Source organism: Panthera leo, chromosome E2 (assembly GCF_018350215.1).
Source record: "Panthera leo isolate Ple1 chromosome E2, P.leo_Ple1_pat1.1, whole genome shotgun sequence".
Taxonomy (NCBI): Eukaryota; Metazoa; Chordata; class Mammalia; order Carnivora; family Felidae; genus Panthera; species Panthera leo.
Genome location: NC_056693.1, coordinates 28,307,750 through 28,330,237, shown reverse-complemented (window position 1 = coordinate 28,330,237; position 22,488 = coordinate 28,307,750). Strand labels below are relative to the sequence as shown.

Sequence of the window (22,488 nt, the reverse complement as noted above, 5' to 3'; positions counted from 1 at the left end):
CCACACTGGGCTCCGTGCTGACAGTGCAGAGCCTGCTTGGGAGTCTCTCTCTCTCTCCCTCTCACGCTATACCCCTCCCCCGCTCCTTATTGGCCCACCACGGCCTGCTCTTTTCCACATCACGTGCAGCACACATGCGGGCGATCAACAGCAAGCGACACCGGAAAGCTGTAAGAGAAGAGACACCTGCTTTCCTCTCCCTGATTTGCCAAGAGGAACTAACTCATCTCGCTCTTAGAACAACTCCATGAGCTAGGAGCCAGGACTCTCCCCATCCCACGGATGTAAAAACTGAGGACCAGAGACGAGCCACCCGGCTAGGGAGACACGCAGCTAGGACTCGGACCCAGAGAGTCTGATTCCGAAAGTCACACCTCCGACACCTATTCTGCGCACATGCCGGGCCTCAGCACAAAGGGGCCCGAACCGGACGGCGGGTCTAACGGAGGTCAGGAGAACCAAAGCAAGCTTGAAATATGGACTAGAGCTGTCCACCAAGCGGCCCAAACCACATCTCTCTGTGCTCACCCCCTCCTGCTCCTCCCAGAGCGTTCGGCCAAACTGAAACATACTGTCCCCGACTCCCCAGCACCCAGCCTTCGCTTGGGCTACACTCTCTGCTCAGACGCAGCCCGAATCCAGCTTTGCATGGCTGGACCCAAGACTTCTACTTGCTGAGCCCACCTCTCTCCTGTACCATATGGGGGAACAACACATGCAAAAGCCTAAGACCTGTGCGTATACACTATCACCAGGAACACACTTGTACCCCACGGACGTCTCATCTCACAGGCCAGGGCGCAACAGGCCAAGTCTAGCTGCCCGGGCCCGCCCAAAGAAACTATTTTCTAAAAACAGTATTCGGTTGATGATCATCTCTTTAAATCAGAATGATTTCACATAAAAAGCCAGACAGCTGGAAGGCACCTGGGTGGCTCGGTCGGTTAAGCACCCGACTCTTGACTTCAGCTCAGGTCGCGATCTCACGGTTCCTGAGTCTGAGCCCCACATCAGGCTCCGTGCTGACAGCGCAGCGCCTGTTTGGGATTCTCTCCCTCCCTCTCTCTCTGCCTCTCCCCTGCTTACGCTAGCTCTCCCTCTCTCTCTCTCTCTCTCTCTCTCTCTCTCTCTCTCTCAAAATAGATAAATAAACTTTAAAAAAAAAAGCCCAGATGGCTGGATTCTCTTCATGATCAGAAGGCAGGGCCAGGGCCACATTCCCACACCTTGGTCAGCAGGCTGGAGCTGAGGGGTGCTGCCCCCTTGAGACAGGACGGGTGCCCCCAGGGGCCACCAGCCCCCACCCCTCCCGCTGGTCTCCACCCAGCCTGCTGCGCTCATTAATATGACTTCTCTTCCCTTTTGAACTCTGACCCCTGCCCTCTGAAATCCTTCAGAGCCCTCCTCACATGCCACCTCCTTCAAAAAGTCCTCCCCAAATCTCCAAAGCCCGGTGCCTCTTGACGGCCTTATAACTTGTACTGAGCACTTACTTACGTGCCAGGCAGTTAGAACCATTTTGCAGTTTGAGTCCCCACAAAAGCACCCTGTGGAGCAGGTACTTTTACCATCCACTTTACAGATGAGGGAACTGAGGCCTGGAGTTGATTGGTCTATTGCTATCCCCACCCCCGTCCATTCCCTGCCCTCCTTGACGCTGCTCTGTGCCCCCAGGAAGCCGACCCCCTTTGACCAGTTTGCTGAAGCGTCCTGCTCTCCTACTCCTGGTCCTCCAGCTGCTGGTGGCCTCCTCAAGGGCCCCCTGGATATCCTCTGAGAACCAAGTGTCATGCCTGAACCAATGCAGACATTCCAGAATCTCTCACTGAGCCCAGAAGATACAGTCACTTGACTCCTCTTTATCCTCCACGGTATTTTTACAACCGAGAACCGGTCTCCACATTCCTTCTTCCCCTGCATGAGCACTCCCCCACTTCTGTCCCGCTGGCCCCTCACTTAGGGCCCGCCACTTGCCTCCCCTCTAGACAAGGACTGAGGTCCATAACGTGGTTGAGAAGGCCCCCGGGCCCAGAAGGTGATCCCTCCTCAGCCAAATGAACCGCGACCAGCATCTCAAATGAACTGCCCTCTAGACTCCAAGGCTTTCTCGCTCGCTGCTGGCCCATCTAGCAGACATTCTTAAACTATTACATGGCCCTTCCCCTTGCCTTGCTCTCCACCACCCCTTCCTCGATTCACCTCTGGGCCTAAATCACAGCTCCTCCAAGGCCACCTCTTACCCAAGGCCAGTTGGCGCTCCCTGCTCCGGACTCTCAGAGCCCCCAGAGTGTCCTCCAACACTCCGCTAACATTGTCTCCATTGTGCAGTATCCACCTTCCCAAACTATGAACCCATCTTACGTGGGTACCGATGCAAAATCCAGAGGAAAATATCAGCAGGTGCAATGCAGCAACATTTTAAAACAATAATGTCTCATGACGAAGAAAGATGGAGTTTAGGAATGCAAAGGAAGTTGAACACGAGGAAGTCTAGTGATGTAAATCACGCATCTGAATCATCTATCACATTAGCAAAGGATGAGAACGCCCCAAGAGCACTTGACAAAGTTCAATCATTATTCCCGGTTTCAAAAATATTAGCGAGCCAGGAGTTAAAGAAAGCTTTCTGAACTCGATACGCAGCAAACAGTTATTAAAGAGTAAAGGGGATTCTAACCAATGCAATAAGATAAGAAAAACGGACGGGAGGCAAAGATGAACGTTTGGTTCCGTTAAACTCGAGGTTAGGTGAGGCGGGAACCGTGCCTTATGCTTCCTAGTTTCCACGACATCGTAAGCACACTCGAACACCTAGCGAATGAACGGCCACCCAGATTCACTCTGATCCCGAATCCATGTTCTCAAAGCACCCAGTGCTCCTCCTGTGAGGTACGTATCACAACTTCAATTGTGTCATTTGTTTTTAAAACTATTTTCCTTTTCCTACTAGAGTATATACAGTCCGTGAACCAAGCACCAGCTCTCCTGGCAGAGCAAATGTATACCTGGCCTAAAATAGGTACTCAACATCTAAGGCATAGATGCAGGACCGACTTGAATAAAATGCATTCATAGTTGCTAAATAATAACAAATAATTTTATCCTACTTCTCAGCTGGAAAACCTGAGGCCTGAAGGAGGGAGGGGAGGCCACACCACTGCGAAGCCCCCTCCCACCACCCCCCAGGACCCCTGGGTCCCCTGAAAGGCAGCAGCCACACACGAGGCCACGCACACAGGGCGCCACCCACGTGGCTCCACACATATGGAAAGTGAAGCCCAGACCAATTCCTTGGAGCCCTCTAAACAAACTCACACCCGGGGCACGCCCGGGTAGGCAGAGCCGCCTTTCTGGGGCCAGGGATGACCCAAGGAGGGACCTGAGCTTTTCCTCGCAAAGCCCTGTGACTGCTGCCCACATGGATAAAGGGCCCCCTCTGCTTCCCCGCGAAGTTATCAAAGAATTACTTATGTCTCTGGAAGTGCTTGTTTGGAAAAGGTTCTCCACCCCACCTGGGCTTGGCAGGAGGGGGCAGCATCATCAGGCCTGCCCTTTGGGGAGTGATCAGGCTTTTCCTCCAGCCCCTGAAGGCTCTCGGCCATTCTTCATGCGGAGAGTCTGAAGCCAGCCCTAAAGAGGCAGGCAGCCTCCCAGGATAAACGGAGCCCGGTGACATCAAAGATTCCAGATTAAACAACTGAGGCCTTCAGCTCTCTCTGGCGTTTCTTCCAGGATATTCTGGGCTCCTGCCTCAGTTCTCCCTCAGATGGAATGGCAGATATTTTGTTTGTGAGAGTCTGAATTTTTTCCTACCTCGGGGAGAGGGGGAGAGGAGGAGAGGGCGGAGGAGTGGGGAGGGGAGGGGGAGAGAGAGAGCGAGAGGAAGAGAAAGAATGTCTGTCAGAGACAAGAGCCACAAAAAGAACATGTGTGAGTGAAAAAGAAAAGGGAAGTCAGGGAGGCAGCCGGAAGCGCCTGCTTTGGAATCCAACAAGCGACCTAAAAATTCCAAAAGTTTCTAAATCGAAGCACACTGGGAACTCACAGCCAGCAAGTGAGACTATAAGCACCCCCCAAGCTAGTACTTGTGGGGGGGGGGGGGGGTGGTGCCTGGCTCACCAGAGGTAGCAGATCTCTTCTTAGCCAGGGCACTGGCCCCTTGACCACAGGGTTCCTTGGCACTCCCTTTCCTCAGACACATCTGGTAAACCAAGGCAAGGGAGCCTCTACCCTCAGGCACAGGCTCACAACCATTCTCTGGGATTGGCTTGTCCCTGGCTCTTGTCCCCTAGCCCGTGGGGTGCCTCTCTCTGCCTTGAGCAGCCAATCCAATCCCACCCCTCAGGTCCCCTCTATCCCCCCACAACTGGGCTTCTGGCCCTACAGGCGCCCCTCCTCTCCCCTCAGGGTAGCAGGGGCAATGAATCCATCCAAACAGCTGGAGTAAAGCCCCCAAGTCCCCACGTCCATGACGATCCACATTAATCACATCTAAGGGGCAAGCTAATGGCTGGCAGGGGGCACACTGACTACCCACCCGGTTCCACCCCACATACCTGTCCAGGGGGGCAGGTGGCTCAAACATGCCAAGAGCCACTCACACACAGGGCTCTTCAGAAAGACTGAGCACCGGGAGAGATCTGTAGTCCCCACAGGCTGCGAGCCCCTTGGGGTCCACCATCCCAACCCAAACACCACCCAGTTCTCAGGGACAATAGCAAGCCCGGGGCCTCGGTCTGCTACTCCTTGCGCGAAAACCAATCTGCCGCTCTCACACCCTCTTCCTCACGGCCTTTCCGGTCTCTGCTCGAATGTCACTCACACAGCTTCTCCCAAGGCCTGCTGCCTGTTAATTTGGCTGTTTATGTGTGGATTCTTTTTGTCTCCTCTCTTAGACTAGAAGCCACAGGAGGACAGGTGCCACATCTCTTTTCTGTGCCACTATGTCCTCGATGCCTGGTACAGCTAGGGAGTTAATAATAACAATTCATTATTAATCATAATTAATAGCTGACGTCCTGAAGGAGGGGCTCTTCCTGAATTCAAGGAAACAGAACACGCACCGGCCTGGCCCAGGGGAACTTTCTTCTCAAAGAAGAAGAGTTTTGAAGGCAGGATGAGACGCTCCTCGAAGTCTCCCAGAGACCACATCACAGAGATTCGTTTAAGCCTTCAGAGTATGATGCCCTCGCCCACCCCCGGCACCACCCTGGGGGACCCAAGCCCTACTGGAAACCAGAAGCCCCCCCCAGCACCCTGCCCAGTTCAGACTTCCCCAGTCTCTCCTCCCTGCTCCCCAGGGGTAAAGAAAGCTGCCAGGTGGGGCTCTGAAGTCCCAGGTGCCACGGACAGAGGAGACCCTCCATGGAGAACCCAAAGATGCCAGCAAGTGGAGGCCCAGAGGCCTCCACCAGCCTCAAAGCAAATCATCTTTTAATTCTGAAACACCAAATATTTAATTTATGCTTTACCTCAAATGTCAAGTGTACCTCCCGGCACATAGCTTTGAAACCACGTAAGGAGGCCTAACGCTTTCCATATGGTGAAGACATGGGGCCTTTTAATTGTGCCAACTGGTATCATTCAAGGGTAATTCCCCTGGAATCCGGCAACTCGGGCAGCAGCTGGGCCAGGAGCCAGCCTCCAACCCCATCACCCATCCGCACACGTCCCCGCGGGCTCCAGCCTGGCCTGCACCCTCCCAATCGTCCCCCAATATCAAAATGCGTTAGGTGCCCCCTACTCAAATTACCAGCCCTCCTGGCAGCCACCTTCAATCCAGAGGCAGGCCGACCGGCACCACGGCTCTCAGCCGGTTTCTTCAGGCAGTTTTGCCATAAAAGAACAAAAGGGCCAAATGGGGGGCAGGTGGGGGCAGGTGGGGAGGGGACCGCCTTAAATCTGGTCATCCACGCTCACGTATGCTCTCGCATGTACACGCCGCGGGAGCAGATTCTGCTTTTCCAGGTGTTTTCCTATCAGGCTCTCTGGGTCCATTAAGCTGTTCCATCCACCTACCGAGCTTTTTTACTTCGCTCATGATATTATATTACATTTTCCAGACCCAGTAGTTCCAATTGGTTCTCTTTCGTAACTGCCTGTTGTAGCTTCATGTTTCACTATCCTTCTTTATCTCTTTGAGGTTATGCTTATGTAAATTTCTAATTGGTTAGCACATTGTTGTCTGGCATATAAACTGTTCGCTTTGTTGTTCTTCGCTGGTACCGTGGACACCTCCCATTTCTCATCGCTTTTCTCCTCTGAGCTCCAGTTTCCTTGAAGTTTGTCATGTCCCCCCGGAAAGAGCGGAAGCCCCGGCCCTAGCCTGTGTCCCTCCAAGTGCTTCTATACGGTATGGCCGGGCAGGGGAGGTGGGAAACCTCTGGATTTGTAATCTGGGCTCCCGTTCCCACCCCCACCGGTGCCTCAGCAAACCTCCCGGTACCTTCTCTCCCTTTTGAGCTCTTTGAGGAGTCATCTGCCATAACCCTGCCAGGGATGGGAATGTTATTATACCCATTTTGCAGATGAGCTTAGGTAAAATGGCTTATACAAGGTGACCAGCTCTGGTGGCAGAGCCTGACCTCATTTATTTTTGTATTCGGAAGGTCAGGCTTAGGTTGGTGCCAGCAAGGTCATCCTCTCACATCCCAGGACCTTGCATGCAACCGGGACCCACCCTGAACATTTACTAAGCTACTCAGACCCGGTCAGGGAGGAAGACGGCAAGCAGGGGCCCCTTCCGCCTGCCCCACAGCCTGCCTCTTCCCAAAGTACTCAGCAGCGGGTCAGCATGCCATCTCTCTGCACATGAAGTGTGGCGCCCTCGGGGCACATGGTCCAGCACAGGGCTTTACCACACGTGGCCTCTGTGGTCTAGACAGTGCTCCAGAAAGAGTTCACACAAGCTGGCTGGCAACTTTATAGGGTTATAAGGAGGAGTAAGATAATGTAAGCAAAGTACTTGACATACACGTGGCACTTAATAAATAGTTCTCATCGCAATAATAATAATGCTACTTGGATGAACCACTAATATGTTTCCAGCCACTCTGGTGAAAGGCCACGTGAAGGAGTGAAGACAGAGGCCACCACCAAGCCGGGCCTGGAGCTGGTGGGGGGACCTCTGACAGCCCCTGGAATCCAGGAGACTCTGGAGCCCACACCCTACCTCCCGCTGAGCTAATGGAAGAACCCTTTCTGTGCCACTGGGAATCATGGGAGTTAAACTGGACAGAAGGTTGCTCACTGCTGTCTTACTTACCATTTCTCGGTGTTTCCCAAACTCTGAGCATCCTGTTTCCACAGTCACGACTTTGACCACTTGTACTTAATATTTTTCCCGGAATCAACTTTCACCGCTCTCTTTCAATTTAGCTTCATCCTAAGCGATAATATCCGTGAAATCGGGGGTTTGATGTCCTAGTTACTACCTTTCCTGGGAAAAGCAGCGCTTCACTATTAAGATAACAAACATTCCTCGAGGCACCACCTGAAATCATTGCACAGGCCCCCACCATGCAGGCCTACACGTTTGGGCTTACCCTGACCTCTCCCAGGGTGGGCTCCCCAGCCCCCGCTCTGCAGATGCGGTGGCTGGGCCAGGGACTGGTAGGAACGCAGGTGTCTGGACCCTAGTCACCAAGCATAACTCCCAAAGAAGCAGAGGCTTCCTCCCCTTAATATCCTGGATGGCGGGGCCCACCCTCCGCCACCACTAACATATGTCACGCTGATGGCTCTGTGTCTCACATCTTCAAAAGTGCTTTGAACAAACATTAATGACCCCTCAGTGTTTCTCCGAGAGAGGGGGGCGAGGAAGGGAGGGGGCAAGCACCACCCCCACGCTGTCCTCAGCTGGGGGAAGAAACCAGGCAACAAAATTCCGTGACTTCACCAAAGCCACAGACTTAAGCTGGGGCCCCCTCCCCACCCTCCCTCATTTCCCCAATGGCAACTTTTACTGGCTCACATTCCTCTTGCTGGGAACACTACTATTTAATTAAAAACGACAGACTTTTGTTTTCCTCTCCTTCCTTCCTCCTCCCTCCCATCCTCCAGGACTGGATGCCAAGGAGACCCACCAAAAACATGCGGGTAACATTTGTTATGGCTTTGAAGATAAAAGTCAATTGAAGTAAGCCCTCGCTGTATTTCAAGTTTCCCCTAAAGCATGGAGCAAGCTGCCTGGCAGTTGAGGAAAGGAAAAAAAAAAAGGTTGGGGGGGGGGGGGGACTGCAAATAAATGTCATTCTGCAGGAATACTTTGTAAAAATAAACAGGCTGAAAAAACCCAAAACTTGATTAATGGAAATCCACTCAGTTGGCCTCTGTCTTGAGCTACAAATGCATTTGTTCATAGGGCTAAATCGGATCATTTTCACTGGGCTTTAAATAAGTAAGTAGATCAAAAACTATAAACGCTGGGGGAAGAAAGGGAAGTTTGTGGCTCTGTTTCTCAAGGGCCCCAACCGCAGTGCCCCCCACCCACCAAGTTTTGACCTTTCCTAGGGGAGAGCAGCTCCAATTCCAGCCCAGCCAACAGATGAAGAAAAATGGTGAAGAGAAAGCCCCCAGCTAAAGCGAGCCACCAGAGGAGGAGGCGGGGGCTTCTCCCAGACCCAGAGGTTACTTCATACATGCACAAGAGTCGACTTTATCCACAGGCTCACCTCCCAACACCGGCCCCCTGCGACGGGGCTGCTGCAAAGAGCCCAGGTGCCACCGCCCGGAAACACACACACACACACACACCTCCAAAGACTCCCCAGGCCCCTCCCTAGCCCATGGACGAGACCAAAGAACTAACCAGACCTGAGACTCAGTCTGTTCCCCCTCTAAGTTAAAAAAAAAAAAAAAAAATTAAATGTCACATCAAAAAGTTGATTGATCCTTTGATCCTTGGCTTGCTCGAGTTCCACGCAGACCATCTGAAAGCCCCGTGCAGAGTTCCAGAGCTCACAGGACATCTGTGAACACCAGTCCCAGGCCAGGAGCTGGGGCCTGACTCACTCGCTCCCCTGTCACGTCTACTGCTCCCCCAGGAACAACTCCAGCCTCGGGGACCTACTGGGGCAAGGCCCGGGCTGCAGTGGAATGAGACCCTCTCTCTCCCTGTGGGCCAAATGATGGGGTCTCAGTGCCCCCCAAACCTACCTACCAGGTCTCAGTGCCCCCCAAACTCTGCTACCCAGATCACAGCCCTTTCTACTGGGGTTCCTGGGCAGATGGTACTGATGAACGCCACAGACACTTGGAACACATTTGGAGGCCACCACAGTCCTGCCCTCCACCCAGACACCCCTCCTTCATGCCTTCCCTGTCTTATTAGCCACCCCCCTCCAGATCCACCTTTGAATGCTGGCGCAGAAACAAGGTAAGAAGTCAGAGCAGGCCCCCAAGTCCCTCCAGCGCAGACAAGATTCCCCACAGACTGGACCTGTACCACCTCGTCACCTAGGACCTTCCCCCCAAACAGCCCTCTTTCCCCAGCTGGGCAGGAGACTGCGTCACCTGTGCCACCTCTAAGGTTCCCCAAGACAGGGGGGTACAGGGTCATGTTAGGGGGGCAGGGGCAGCTGAGAAGGGGCTTCTGGACTTAAGCTGTGTCAAGAGGGTGCTAAAAGTTGGGGTGGGTGGGTAAGGAGGCCCGTCTCTGAGGTTGAAAGGAGGGTAGGAGGGGATCGTACCCGGGTTCCTCTGCCAACGGTGCCGGCCGCCCGCAGCTGTCTGGGCCCAGAACTGCCGCCGGGGCAGCGCTGCCTCCCGATCCACTCCTCGATGCCCTTCCGAGCCCAGGCGGCGCTCACGGCGAAGCTGTCACCTGGGGCGGGGAAGACACGAAGCCCCCTGAGTCTGGCCCCTGGGCGAAAAGTTACCCGAGAGAGCAGGGCGAGTGGGCGCGGCAGAGGCAGCGGGGGCCAGGAGGGAGTTGAGAGGCGGGACACAATCCGAGAAACGGACGCAGGTAATCAGGAGAAAGGGGTCCAGCGAAGCCCCAGGAGCAGGGACCTAACGGGGTGCGCGAAGGGGGAGCAGCACCCCGGAGGAAGGGTCTGAGGATCAGAAGAGCGAGCGCCGGAGGCCGCGACTGCGGAGGAGAGGGGTGAGGATCAGAAGATGGGTGCAATAAGCACGGGATGAGGGGAAGAGGGAAACGGAGGGTGAGGAGAGGGAAGCAGCGCGCGCAAGAGCCCAGATCTCGGGGGAAGGGGCTGAGGGCCGGAAAGAGAGGGGGCAGAATCTTGGGGGAAGGGGCTTAGGAGTCTGAAGAGGGGGCGCAGGGAGCGCGGAGGGCGCGGACGGCGAGAGGAGGGCTTGGGGGTCAGAAGAGAGAGCACAGGACGGAGAGGAGCGGGTGGATGGAACAGAAAAGGGGGGGGGGGGGGCAAGAAGGCTGCTCCCGGAGCGGGTCTGTGGAACTGGTGGCCGGAGTAAGGGGTGGGGGTGGCCCTGGTAATAAGATCCCGCGAGCTAGGCCATTCCGCCGCGGTCCGCGGTGCTTCCCCGTCCATCCCCCCCGGTCGGTGCCCCGCGCGCCCCTACCTTCCGGGCTCTCCCTGCGCTTGCACACGGCGGCTGCAGGCACATCGCGCGCGGCGGCGGCGGCGGCGGGAGCCGGAAAGAAAGGAGAGGCAGAGAGTTAGCAATCGCGGGGGCGAGGACGGCCGGGGCCAGGGGGCCGGCGCGCGGGCGGGGACACTGACCCGGCTTGGAGTGAAGTTTCCCCATGCTGGGGGCGCGGCGGGCGGGGGCGTCCCTAAGCCATGCGCCCGGTCCGCGGGGCCGGCGGCTCGCCGCGCCTCGCCTCGCTCTCCTCCTCCTGGAGAAACCCCGAGCCGAGCGGAGCCCGAGGCGGCGCCGGGACGCGCTCTTGCCGCCGTCGCCGCGGCCCGACTGACGCCCGGGCGCGCCGAGCCCCCAGCCCGCCGCCGCGGCCCGCACCTCCCCGCGCGCCCATTGGCCGGGCGCGGCGCATCAAAGGCGAGGCGGGCCGCGGAGGGGGCGGGCGGGGGACGGGCGGGGGGCGGGCGGGGGGCGGGGCTGCGGGGCAGGGCGGGGCCAGGCGCCGCCGGGCGGACACAGCGCCCCCCTCCAGGCTGCGGTCTTCAGCCCCGCGCGGGGAGCTGGAGGGCCGTGGGGGCCGGGGGACCAGGGGGCGAGGGGGCGAGGAGGTCGGGACCCGGGACCCGAGAAGCGAGGACTCGGGACCGGAGTAGGGGGCGGGCCTCTGGCCAGCAGGCGTATTGGGACAGACACCCTCTTGGGTCCTGCCTTCTCCAGAACCACCGCTCCACTAACAGTACTGCGCCTTCCCTCCGTTCTATTTTTCCTGGAGGAGAGCAGGGCAGGACTCGGCGGCTCCAATTTACGGGTGCTGAAACTGAGGTCGGAAAAGGAGACGCTGCTGGGGCGCTAAGGGTCTGCTGCGAGCCTGCTTCGCGGCCCCTTCCCAGTCTTCCCACGACCTGACTTTTGCAGAAAGGATTCGCTTATTACCCATGTCTCCCCCTCCCTCCGCCCCTCTGTAAGTTTTGATTTGGGAGTCCAAGAGGAGCCCCACCGCGCCTGAGCCTACTGTGAGCCCGGCCCACTCCTGGCGGCTACAAGTGTCCGAAAGCCACGAGTTGCCAGCCAATCACTCGGATGTCTCATACCGGTGCCCGTGGGTGCCCTCCTGGGGTCGAGGCGCGCTGCCAGCTGCGCGGCCCGGAAGGGGGTAACCGCTGGGCCTTTGATCTTCCTTGGTTTCCGCTCCCCGCTGCAGTTCGCCAGACCCATGGGCTTGTTTGTTTTGTCTGGGGAAGTTTCTGCGGAGGGGAGGGAGACATCAAGGGGTTCCACCCCACCTTTGTGGCTTTCAGGGAGAATGGCTGCTCTACTGGGGACACGGTGGGCCTGTCAAGTTGGGCCTGGTACCCGTCAGCCTGGGCATGGGGAAAGAAAACCCTGTGCGAAGAGTGAGAAGACCAGCTCTGCCCCCGGGACTGAGTTCTCTGCGTGAGCCTCAGTTTTCAGGTCTGTAAAATGGAGGCTCAAGTCTGCCCTTTTTGCCAACTCCTTAGAGCGGCATTGCCCAAGAAAGATAATGTGAGCAACATGTGTAAAGCTAAATTTTCTAGTAGCCGCATTTTTTTTAAGTAAAAAGAAACAGGGATTAAGAGTAGCGCATTATCGCGAAGAGCACTGAGTTACGTGTAGAATTATTGACTCCTATGTACACCTGAAACTAATATAGCACTGTATGTTAATTATACTAGAAGAAAAAATTAAAAGTAATTTTTTAAAATTTTTTTAATGTTTATTTATTTTTGACAGAGAGAGAGACAGAGCATGAGCAGAGGAGGGGCAGAGAGAGAGGGAGACACAGAATCCAAAGCAGGCTCCAGGCTCTGAGCGGTCAGCACAGAGCCCGACCTGGGGCTCGAACTCACAGACCGTGAGATCATGACCTGAGCCGAAGTCGGACGCTCAACCGACTGAGCCACCCAGGCGCCCCTAAATTTTTATTTTTGACAGAGAGAGACAGAATGCAAGCAAGGGAGGGGCAGAGAGAGAGGGAGACACAGAATCTAAAGCAGGCTCCAGGCTCTGAGGTATCAGCACAGAGCCCTACAAGGGGCCTTGAACTCAGGAACCCTGAGATCATGACCTGGGCCGAAGTCAGCCACTTAACCAACTAAGCCACCCAGGCGCCCCTAAAAAAATTTTTTTTATGTTTATTTATTTTTGAGAGAGAGAGAGTGTGTGAGAGAGCATGAGCAGGGGGAGGCGGAAAGAGAGGGAGACAGAATCTGAAGCAGGCTCCAGGCTCCCAGCTGTCAGCACAGAGCCCCATCGCAGGGGTTCGAACTCACAAACCTGGAGATCATGACTTGAGCTGAAGTGCGGTGCTTAACTGACTGAGCCACCCAAGTGACCCAAAACTAAAATTTTTTAGAAGCTTGCAAGAACACTAAAAGAAAAAATATATAGGCCATATTACTCATCAACACAGAAGAAAGCAAAAAGAAACATGAGATTAATAATATATTTTATTTAACCCAATATACCAAAAATATAATTTCAACATATAATGAGATATTTTACATTCCTTCTTTTGCGCTAATTGCTTGAAATCTGGTGTGTATTTTACACTTACAGCGCATCTCCTCCCAGACTAGCCACATTGCAAGAGATCAATGGCCACGTGTGGCTGGTGGCTACTGCGTTGGGCGTCATAGCCCCAGAGCATCTACATGTCACAAAAGGACATTGGGAACGGCATGGGCCTCCAGAGTCATAAATTTCTTCACCCACCAATGTCTTACTTCTATCCTCCAAATCCGTCCTCTTTGGTGAAAATGAAGGCTCATCTTATAAGCAGGTACATTAATGCTGTTAGCAGGCTGGTTTCATTTGAGGAGTCCTGGGACTCCCCAAAGTGATGTTTTTGCCATTTTATGTTGCACTTCTTTACCCAGGACCTACCATATGCCAGCCATCATCCTGAGTCAGGCATAGCCCTCAGAACCACAACTGTCTGATGCAGGCTTGTCCTTGCTTTAAAAAGAAAGGAAACCATTAGGCTCAGAGAGGTGAAGTCACTTGTCCAAGGTCACACAGCTAGCCGGTGGCCTGGTGAGGACTGAACCGAAGCCTGTAGATTCCATTGGCCGGGCTGTTTTCTCTATACGAGCCTGCCCCAACACAGTCTAAGCCTCACCTTCATTAGAGAGAGTCCCCCATCTGGAAACCCATTCTGATGATGTAGCAGCTCTGTGACAAACAAACCCTGTTTTAGGCACTTACGATCGATCCATCACGGAACAAAACAATCCCCAGCTCCCACTCTACCGAGAGGAAGTGAGACAAGAAACAATAAACTTAACAAACGGGAAAATAGTGCATGCACTAAGTCAGAAGGTGACATGCCAGCTATGTAGCGGCTCTCCACTGAGGGCAATTTGCCCCCCACGGGACATTTGCCAGGACACCTAGCAAACAGAGAGTCGCCACTAAACATCCAACGATGCACAGGACAGCCCCCACAACAAAAAGTTATCCAGCCCCAAATGTCAATATTGCCGAAGTGAGGACTCCCCCGACCCACCCAGCAATAGGCAAGTGAAAAAGCAGAGCAGGAGAAGGGGAGTCAGGAGCAGGAGGGAGGTGGGGGTTTTGAGGGTCTCATTCAGAGCAGGAGCCCTCCTGGGAACCCCCTCCAGAGGAAACGGAATTCTACTGGGGTCGCTCTTGGTCTCTCTCATCGCCACCCCCCACCGGTGCCAGGGTGCATCTAAATCAAAGCAAAAGTCTGCGCGTTCTTTCTCACAGTGCTCAAAAAGTTGGTTACTTCCTTAAACCGGTCATGGCTTTCTTCTTTCATGAGAAAAAAGTATCCCCTGTTCCCCTTGGGAATTTCTTTTTACAGTTCAAAAAGAGATAAAAGCAAGAACTAAAACTCCACAGTTACCAGTTTGAGTCTTGGGGGAAGTAAATCCCAAATGTCCAGCCCAGACACAAAGGCCCCCCTCCACCTTCAGCCTGGCCCTTCCCAGCCGGGCAGGCGCCGGGGACCTGGCTGCCATTGGAATCGTGACACCACCACCCCCACCAGCCTGGCCCCGGGGCGAGAAACCAGAGAGGTGGGCCATGCGCTGAAATCTTAGCCTGTCCAGGACTCCGAGGAGGGGCTCCCCGGGGGGCCACGGACCCACCGTCCACCTGGGGTGGCTATTTGGCCTCTGCTGGCTCCCCGCCCCACGACTCACTGTCTTTTTATGTGTTTTAATAATTTATCTGGCCCACTTCTTGGGCTGAATACTTACAGTGACACATCTTTTTCTTTGAAGATTTCCCATCCTTTGGGGGAGGAGAATGAGAAAGGATGGGAAGGAAGAGATAAGAGAGAGAGATTATAACAGAAACGGGTTCATGGGGCTTGAGATTTAGCAAGGCTGGTTTAGGTGAAATCTGTTAGATGTCGAGCTGGGAGGTTTTTTTTTTTTTTTTTTTTTTTCCTTTTAAAAACCACATCACCCTGGTGGGTCACCCCCACGCTTGTCCCCAGGTTAAAGCACTGGCTCCCTTCAAATGCCACCTCCTAGAAGTAGCCCTCCTTGACTTCCCAACCTGAAGAGCTCTGAATAGCCAAGGTCCCCTCCCTTGCCTCTCGGTTTGGTACTCCTTATTTTTTTAATGATGGCACTAAATTTTCCTCCTAGAGTCTAGGCTCTTTAAAGGAGGGGGTTTGCCCTACTGGCGTCTCTAGATGCAGTACCCAGCACTGCCCATAGGAGGCGCTCTAGATGGAATGAGAAGACCCCACTGAGCCCCATCTCCACCCTCCCCCTTCCAGGGTACGCTGTCAATGAGAAGGTAGGACACTGCCAGGAATATGCCCTGGGATACACTCAAGAGAAAATGAATGCCCAACTCCGCCGGCCCCCCCCCCACGCCCGGTCCCTGGGCTGCTTCATCCCGCCCTCCCGCAGTGAGATTGGGCATTGCTAAGTGGCCTGCAAACCCCGTTTGCGTAAGGAAGGGAGAGGTGAACCGGTCTGCACGAGAAAGTCGCAAGAATTTTGGAGATGGCCACGAGGAAAGGGAAGGAAAGCATGTCAGGGGAACCAAGGAGCACGAGAGAAGGGCAAGAAATAGGGGCCAAAGGAGGGGCAGTCTGGTGAGGAGGGGCCGGCCAATTAATGTTCAGGACAGTGAGGTATAACGTGAGATCGGCAAGCGTCACCTGCTCAGCTCTATGGTGGGATGGCCCTCGGCCGCTCCCAACCTGGGCAAAACCCTAATCACGTCTCTGGGTTAGTGGCACAGGACAGAATGAAGGAACGGGCCCAACATCGATCGTCATAGGGCAACGGGTCACACAGGTCGTCGGCAGAGTGGAAGTGTTCATCCGGGGGAAGGATGGGAGCCGACGCAGCCAGGAGGAACGCGGCCCCAGCGTCAGGCCTTGGAGATGAGGTAAAGGAGGCTGGGCTTCCCCCAGAACGAGGGGTGAGGTCCCCAAGCCACTCGATTCAAGTCGTACAGGAAAGAGGCTCCAAAGACAGCTACTCGAGCCTAAATATTAGCTGAACTGAACTGGATTTTTGTGCCACCAGCCTCTCCCGGGTCCGGGGTGTTTCAGCAAGTTCAGAGCACGGGCTTCCCAGAAGGGAAGGAGAGGGAGGACGCGTGCCTGGCCTCAGCATGCTGCTCCTTGGTGAGGTCCTGCCCTCCTCCAATCCCTGCCTCTCAACCCTTCTTCCGCATCTCTGTGAAGCCCTCCCAGTTGCCTTACCTATGTGTCTACTTCCAGACTTCTTTCCACAAAAGGGAGAAAGAGGGGCGCCTGGGTGGCTCAGTCGGTTGAGCGTCGGACGTCAGCTCAGGTCATGATCTCACGGTCTGTGAGTTCGAGCCCCGCATCCGGCTCTGTGCTGATGGCTCAGAGCCTGGAGCCTGCTTCTGATTCTGTGTCTCCCTCTCTCCCTCTGCCCCTCCCCCGCTCATGCTCTGTCTCTCTCTGTCAAAAATAAACAAACATTTAAAAAAAAAAAAAAAAGGGAGAAAGAAACTTCCACCTTCCCAAGCCTTTGTTTTTCAGTCACATGCTGTCAGTCTGGGGCCTAATCACCACACTCAGTCTGTATGTCTATAAAATAGAAGAAAGGATCTGGCCAATCAGCATTTCCCAAAGCAGGTCCCATGGAGAACACCAGAATTGTGAGATGCTATCCTTATGTGAAAGAAAGGGCTCCATGTGAAACTTTGGGCAGCCCTGGCCTAGCCACAGGGAGATAAGTTCCTTTTCTGCAGGACCTGTCAGAACCTTCAGTAAGCAACGGAGTTTTGTCATTCTTCAAGAAGACGACATCATAAGCAGTGTTTTTCAAACTCGCTTAACTGGGGAACCCTTTATTGGAAGCTTGATTGCAAACAAATGTTCGTGGAACACACGTTGGAAAATGCCAGACTAGACAGCTTCTAAGAATCTTTCCAATCTGAGATCCCAAGTTCTAATCCAGGGGCCTAGCCTACGAGGGTGGCAGGAAGGAAACTCAGTGAGGACAGAGCCAGCGTGGGAAGGCCCCCTGAAGGTATGCACCCGCGTGTGTCTATGGCGTGCACTTAGCGTGTCTCAGGACGTGTTCGCCCGCCTCCAGGCCTCTGGGCAGTTGGACACCCCTGTGCACGAGGCTCCACGGCCACAGTGTGGGGCAAGAAGGAAGAGGGTCACTACAGGGAAGTTCATGGCCAGCTGGCCTCACCGGCCCTCTCTCCCTCCTCCTCTTTCCCTTCCCCTCCCCTTCCTCCCCCTCCTCCTCCATGGCCTCCACCACCACCAGAATCTTCTCCATCCATCCCACAGAGCGCAGCTTCAGGGGGGCGCTGCTGCCATGTTGGTACCCCGTGGCCCCTTCACTCCTTGGCCACAGCTGGTTGGACGCCTGACTCATGAGCCAGGATCTCTTTGCAGAATTTGAAGTGAGAGGCCCAGGGCCTGTGGTCGGCATGCTGGCAGTCTCCAAAACCGAAGGGCTCCATAGCCCCGGGGCCTGCAGCAGCTCCTTGGGGCCCACGTGAGCCAAGGAACAAGCAAAAAGAAGCAGGAGCAGGAGCAGAGAGAAGCAGAGATAGCAAACCAGGTGGAGAGAGCCACGCGACAGACTGTCTCAGTCCCCGAGACCGCCTATCCCCAGCTCTTAACCTCGGTACTTCTGCCTGCGTGTTCTGACCTTGGGTCCTTGACAGTCCCTTGGCCCCCCTTTCTCAGGGGGCTAGAGAGGAGGCTTCCTTGGAATTTAACATGCAGACGAATCCCCTGAGATGCTGTTAAAATGCAGTCTGGGGTGGGACCTGAGAACCTGCATTTCTAACAATCTCCCAGATCCGACTGCTGCCGCTGGTCTGTAGACCGCATTTGAAGCCCAGGAAAGCCATGCCTTCGCAGCAGCTGCGAGGGTTTATAACTTGCTTCTTCTCTGAGGAAGTAGCAGGACTTGGAGAAGGAGGGACAGAAGTCAGGGAGGGGGGACCCGAGAAATAAACGTGTTTCTCTTTTACTAATTAAGTCATTCCACAAAGATGTGAAGCAGGCCTAATTTATACCAGGCTCTTATGTTAAGAAAATAGACAAAAATAAGTCAGTGAAATAAATGGTGTGTCTACGGGGGAAAAAAATCAAGTGGGAAAGAGGGAGAAGAAATACCAAGGAAGGGTTTGCAATCTTAGGTAGAGGGGGGTCAGAGAGTAGTCTTTGAGTGAAGACTTGGAAATGAAGAAGGGAGCTATAAAGATGCATAAGGATACTGGAGGGAAAGCAGATCCAGGCAGGGAACAGCTAGTGCAAAGGTCCTGAGGCAGGGACATAATGTGAATGTTTTGGGTACAAGGTGGGCTGTGGCTCCGAAGCATGGGGGTGTGGGGATAGGATGTTCAAGGGGGAGGGGAAGCTGAGCTTGCCAGGTGGGAAGGCTCATCCTGAGAACTTTGTGGGCCTTGCCAAGGGCTTCAGCTTTACTCGAGGGAGAGGGGGTCGACAGAGAATTGTGAGCTGGAGTGCCCGGGCTACCGTGCTTCAAGCAGAATGTGGATTAGGGGGTGGCAGCATGAGGCCTGGCAGAAGCAAGGAGACCAGTGACAAGGTGACTGCAGCAACGCTGTTGTGACATGATGGTGGCTTACACCTGAGTGATAGCAGCCAAGGAGGTGAGACGTAGGATATGACTGTATTTGGAAGTCAGAGGCAATGAGGTCAGCTAATACAGTGGACACGGGGGTGGGGGAGAGAAAGAGGAGTTGTGTAAGATGCCAGAGCTCCTGTCCTGATCCCTGGGAAGGAGGGAGCCTACAGATGGAGCTGTGTGCAGGGCAGGGAACCCCGAGGGCTCCATCTGAGCAGCTACTTGGAAGAGGCCTGTTGCATAGCCAAGCAGCAAGGTCAAGCAGGCAGGTGGATCCAAGAGCCTAGGGTTCAGAAGCAAGCTGCAGGCTAGAGAGATACACCTGGGCATCACGAGCATCTAGAAGCAATTTAAAGCCTGACATTGGATGTGACCCCCTGGGGAGGGAGTGGAGACAGAGAACAGAATAGAACCCTGGGACCCCGCCAAGTCTAAGGGTCAGCAAGTGTCTTCTTAGAATCTCAGCACCCCCGCGACCTCTTGGACTCCATTCGGTCCTCGTGGGTTCCCCTCCTAGAGAAACCCCCTCTCTTCTCGGTAATCCTTCTCGTACCTGCTCACCACCGCCTGCACCGCCCCCCAGGCTGGCAGATTCCTGGCTCAGCAGCTGAACTCTCAAAGTACTTCTTTGTTCCAACCAGCCCTAGAGATAAATGAGACAATGTGTGTGAAACGCTTAGGGCCTCCAGCGCAGGACCCTGGCGGATGCCAGCTCTCCCTGATGCCCTGGTCACAGCAGAGAAGCCGGCTCTCTGCGTGGGGGCCTGAGCCTGAGTTCGTCGAGTCTGTGCCGGCCTCACCTCTCCATGTCTGGCCCACAGTACGGGCTTTAGAAATGTTGGGGCGCCTGGGTGGCTCAGGCGTTTAAGCGTCCGACGTGGGCTCAGGTCATGATCTCCCAGTTCGTGGGTTCGAGCCCCACTTCAGGTTCTGTGCTGACAGCTCAGAGCCTGGAGCCTGCTTCGGATTTTGTGTCTCCCTCTCTCTCTTCCCCTCCCTGACTTGTGCTCTCTCTCTCTCTCTCTCTCTCTCAGAAATAAGCAAACATAGGGAAGCTGGGGTGGCTCAGTCAGGTAAGCATCTAACTTAGGCTGGAGTCATCTTGCGGTTCATGAGTTCAAGCCCCGCATCGGACTTTGTGCTGACAGCTCAGAGCCTGGGGCCACTTCAGATTCGGTGTCCCCTTCTCTCTCTGCCCCTCCCCCGCTCATGCTCTGTCTCTCTCTCTCTCTCTCTCTCTCTGTCTCAAAAATAGATAAAACGCTAAAAACAATAGTAAGTTGGGGCACCTGGGTGGCTCAGTCGGTTAAGCATCTGACTTTGTCTCTGGTCATGATCTCACGGTTCATGAGTTCAGGCCCCGCATCAGGCTCTGGGCTGACAGCTCAGAGCCTGGAGCCTGCTTCGGATTCTGTGTCTCCCTCCCTCTCTGCCCCTTCCCCACTTGCACTCTGTCTGTCTCTCTCTCTCTCTCAAAAGTGAATAAACATTAAAAAAATAATAATAAGTAAACATGAAAACAAGTTTATTTTTCTGTAATTTATTTACTTTTTAAAATTTATATCCAACTTAGTTAGCATATAGTGCAACAATGATTTATTTAAAAAAAAAAAAAAATGTCTGCTGTAAGCAGGAATGACAGCACATGAACCCATCTGACCGGAGGGGACACTGTCCCCCATGGACTCTTTGGGTCTTCTCCAGGCCCCTCCCACATCATTTTTGTTTCTTCTGACTCTGTGCCCAACGGGTCACTGCCACCCAATCGCTCCAAGCAGCTTCCGCTCCCAGCCAGGGCAAGGGGACAGATGGGGGCCATGCACTGGGCCACGGGCCGCGGCTGTCCTCCCCTCTGAAACCGCAGGGATGGGTGTTTTCTCCTCTGTTTGCATCTTCCCACAGCTACTGGGGGTGCATCCTCCACCTGGCGCCCCTTTTAGCTTCATGATCTGCGGACTTCTCTGGGTGACAAATATCTTTGTACTGAGCGCCCCCCTCCCCAGCCCCTCCCTCTGTCCCTGGGTTCTGACTTTGTGCAGGCTTCTGTCTGCACAAAGGGACCATTGAGAGGCAGGCTGTGGGATGCCGCCTTTGATCTGGGGTTCTAATAACGTGTGTATGTTTGCGTCCCAAAACAATGCAGCAGCCTGGCTGACTGGAGGGAGGCAGGGAGGGCGGCGGGTGGGGGAGAGAAGGTCCACAGGATGGTTACAATGCAGGCTGGGTTGTGAGCGTTGGCCAGCTCGTTTGGAGAGCACCTCCACATTGTCGCCAGTAAGGTACACGCATCACACAGAGGAAGGCCCCGGCACAGTTTGGTATGCCAAACCAAGGTCTGAGAGGTCACTGGGACTGCACAGGAGCTCCATAAGGCCGGGGGGTGGGGGGTGCGCTGGTCACAGGTTCACCAGGGGAAGCGCAGGAAACATAAGGGAAGGGCAGGGGCCAGGGAGGTCTGGTGGCACATACCCAGCCTTGAGAGACAGCCGCAGCTCAACACCAGCTACCACCCGAGGGCCCGGAGCTGCTAGACCTTTGGATTTTTCAAAAGGAGCTGTGAATCCGGGTTTCTAAATGAAATCTTCGAAATTTTTTAAGTTGGCCATGAATTGTAAGTATATTTATTTATTTTCGAGAGAGACAGAGACAGCACGAGTGGGGAGGGAGGCCGAGAGAGAAGGGGAGAGAGAGAATCCCAAGCAGGCTCCACGCCATCAGCGTGGAGCACGACATGGGGCTCGAACTCACGAAACCGTGAGACCATGATCTGAGCCGAAACCAAGAGTCGGAGGCCTAACTGGCTCAGCCACCCAGGTGCCCCACGAATTGTAAAGATTTTAAGTGCGGCCCAGGCCACACGGAGCATGCATCCCGACTGGAACCCAGCCTGTGGTCACTGGTTTCACCCTCTGCTTAGGTAAACTCATCCAGAGACAATGAACACTGGAGAGGGAAGGTAGTAATTCACACCCGGTCCCAGGCTCTCTCCAAAAGGGAAAACTAGGCGTGGCAATGCCAGCCCGGTGCCTGATGCTCCAGTGTCCCCCCCAGTTAATGTTATTCCTTCAGTTCCTTGGCAAAGGGGTACCCAGTTTCTCCAATGTGCCGGGACCAGGCTGGGCGGGAAGGATGCAGGAATTAATCAGGTGGGGCTCCTGCCTGCCCTCGAGTCCAGGCAAGGAGACAAGTGTGAGAAGCTAAATTGTACTGAAAGCCCACTGTTGCCAGGCCCTGTGTGAAGGGCTACGGACATTTTGTCATCCCACATGATCCTTACAACCCCCTGGAAATGAAGGGACTCTGATTATCATTTCCACTTTGTAGATGAGGATACAGGTTCAAGGAGAGGAATGGAGCTTCTCAACCCAGTTGCAGAGACTGGATTTCCCAGTGCTTGCCAGCCAAGCCCTTGCGTACTGCAAGATGGGTCGTCCAGGTTTATGCCCACATAACACTTCAAGTTGGGCAGTGTGTACACTGTGCAACTGTACATGCCAACCCGTGGTAGAAAAAATTATGACAAATTAAGTGTTTATCAATGTAAAGGCCTGGGGCTCAGCCAAGGAATGTTGAGTCTGAGGCCTCCCCTGAGACCCTTCTTCCCGGCACAAATCTTGCTTCTGGTGAAGAAACGAGTCCCTCCTTTACCCAGACCTTCTGCCTTCCGTGGTTACCTGAGGGAAACCAAGACCATGCAGAGCATCAGTGCTTCCTGTCTCCCATATCTGCCCTCAGTTTTCTCATCTGTGTATGGGGATTACAGCTAAGAAAGGAACATGCTGAAACGATTGGAGAGGGATTCTAGGCTATTCGAGATGGC

At 54.4% G+C, this 22,488-nt stretch overlaps 1 protein-coding gene across 1 annotated transcript in view; it reads right to left on the bottom strand.

Moving 5' to 3' along the window:
• The window catches only part of NKD1 (NKD inhibitor of WNT signaling pathway 1), an 82,166-nt gene extending 71,284 nt beyond the window's left edge, over nucleotides 1–10,882 (bottom strand). Inside the window, exons 1-3 of the mRNA XM_042919336.1 lie at nucleotides 10,707–10,882; nucleotides 10,546–10,578; nucleotides 9,690–9,823 (exon numbers count right to left, since the gene is read on the bottom strand). Coding sequence (XP_042775270.1) covers nucleotides 9,690–9,823; nucleotides 10,546–10,578; nucleotides 10,707–10,731 — 192 coding nt within the window. The 5' untranslated portion in view covers nucleotides 10,732–10,882. The remainder of the gene's footprint in view (nucleotides 1–9,689; nucleotides 9,824–10,545; nucleotides 10,579–10,706) is intronic.
• Nucleotides 10,883–22,488: the final 11,606 nt, after the last annotated feature.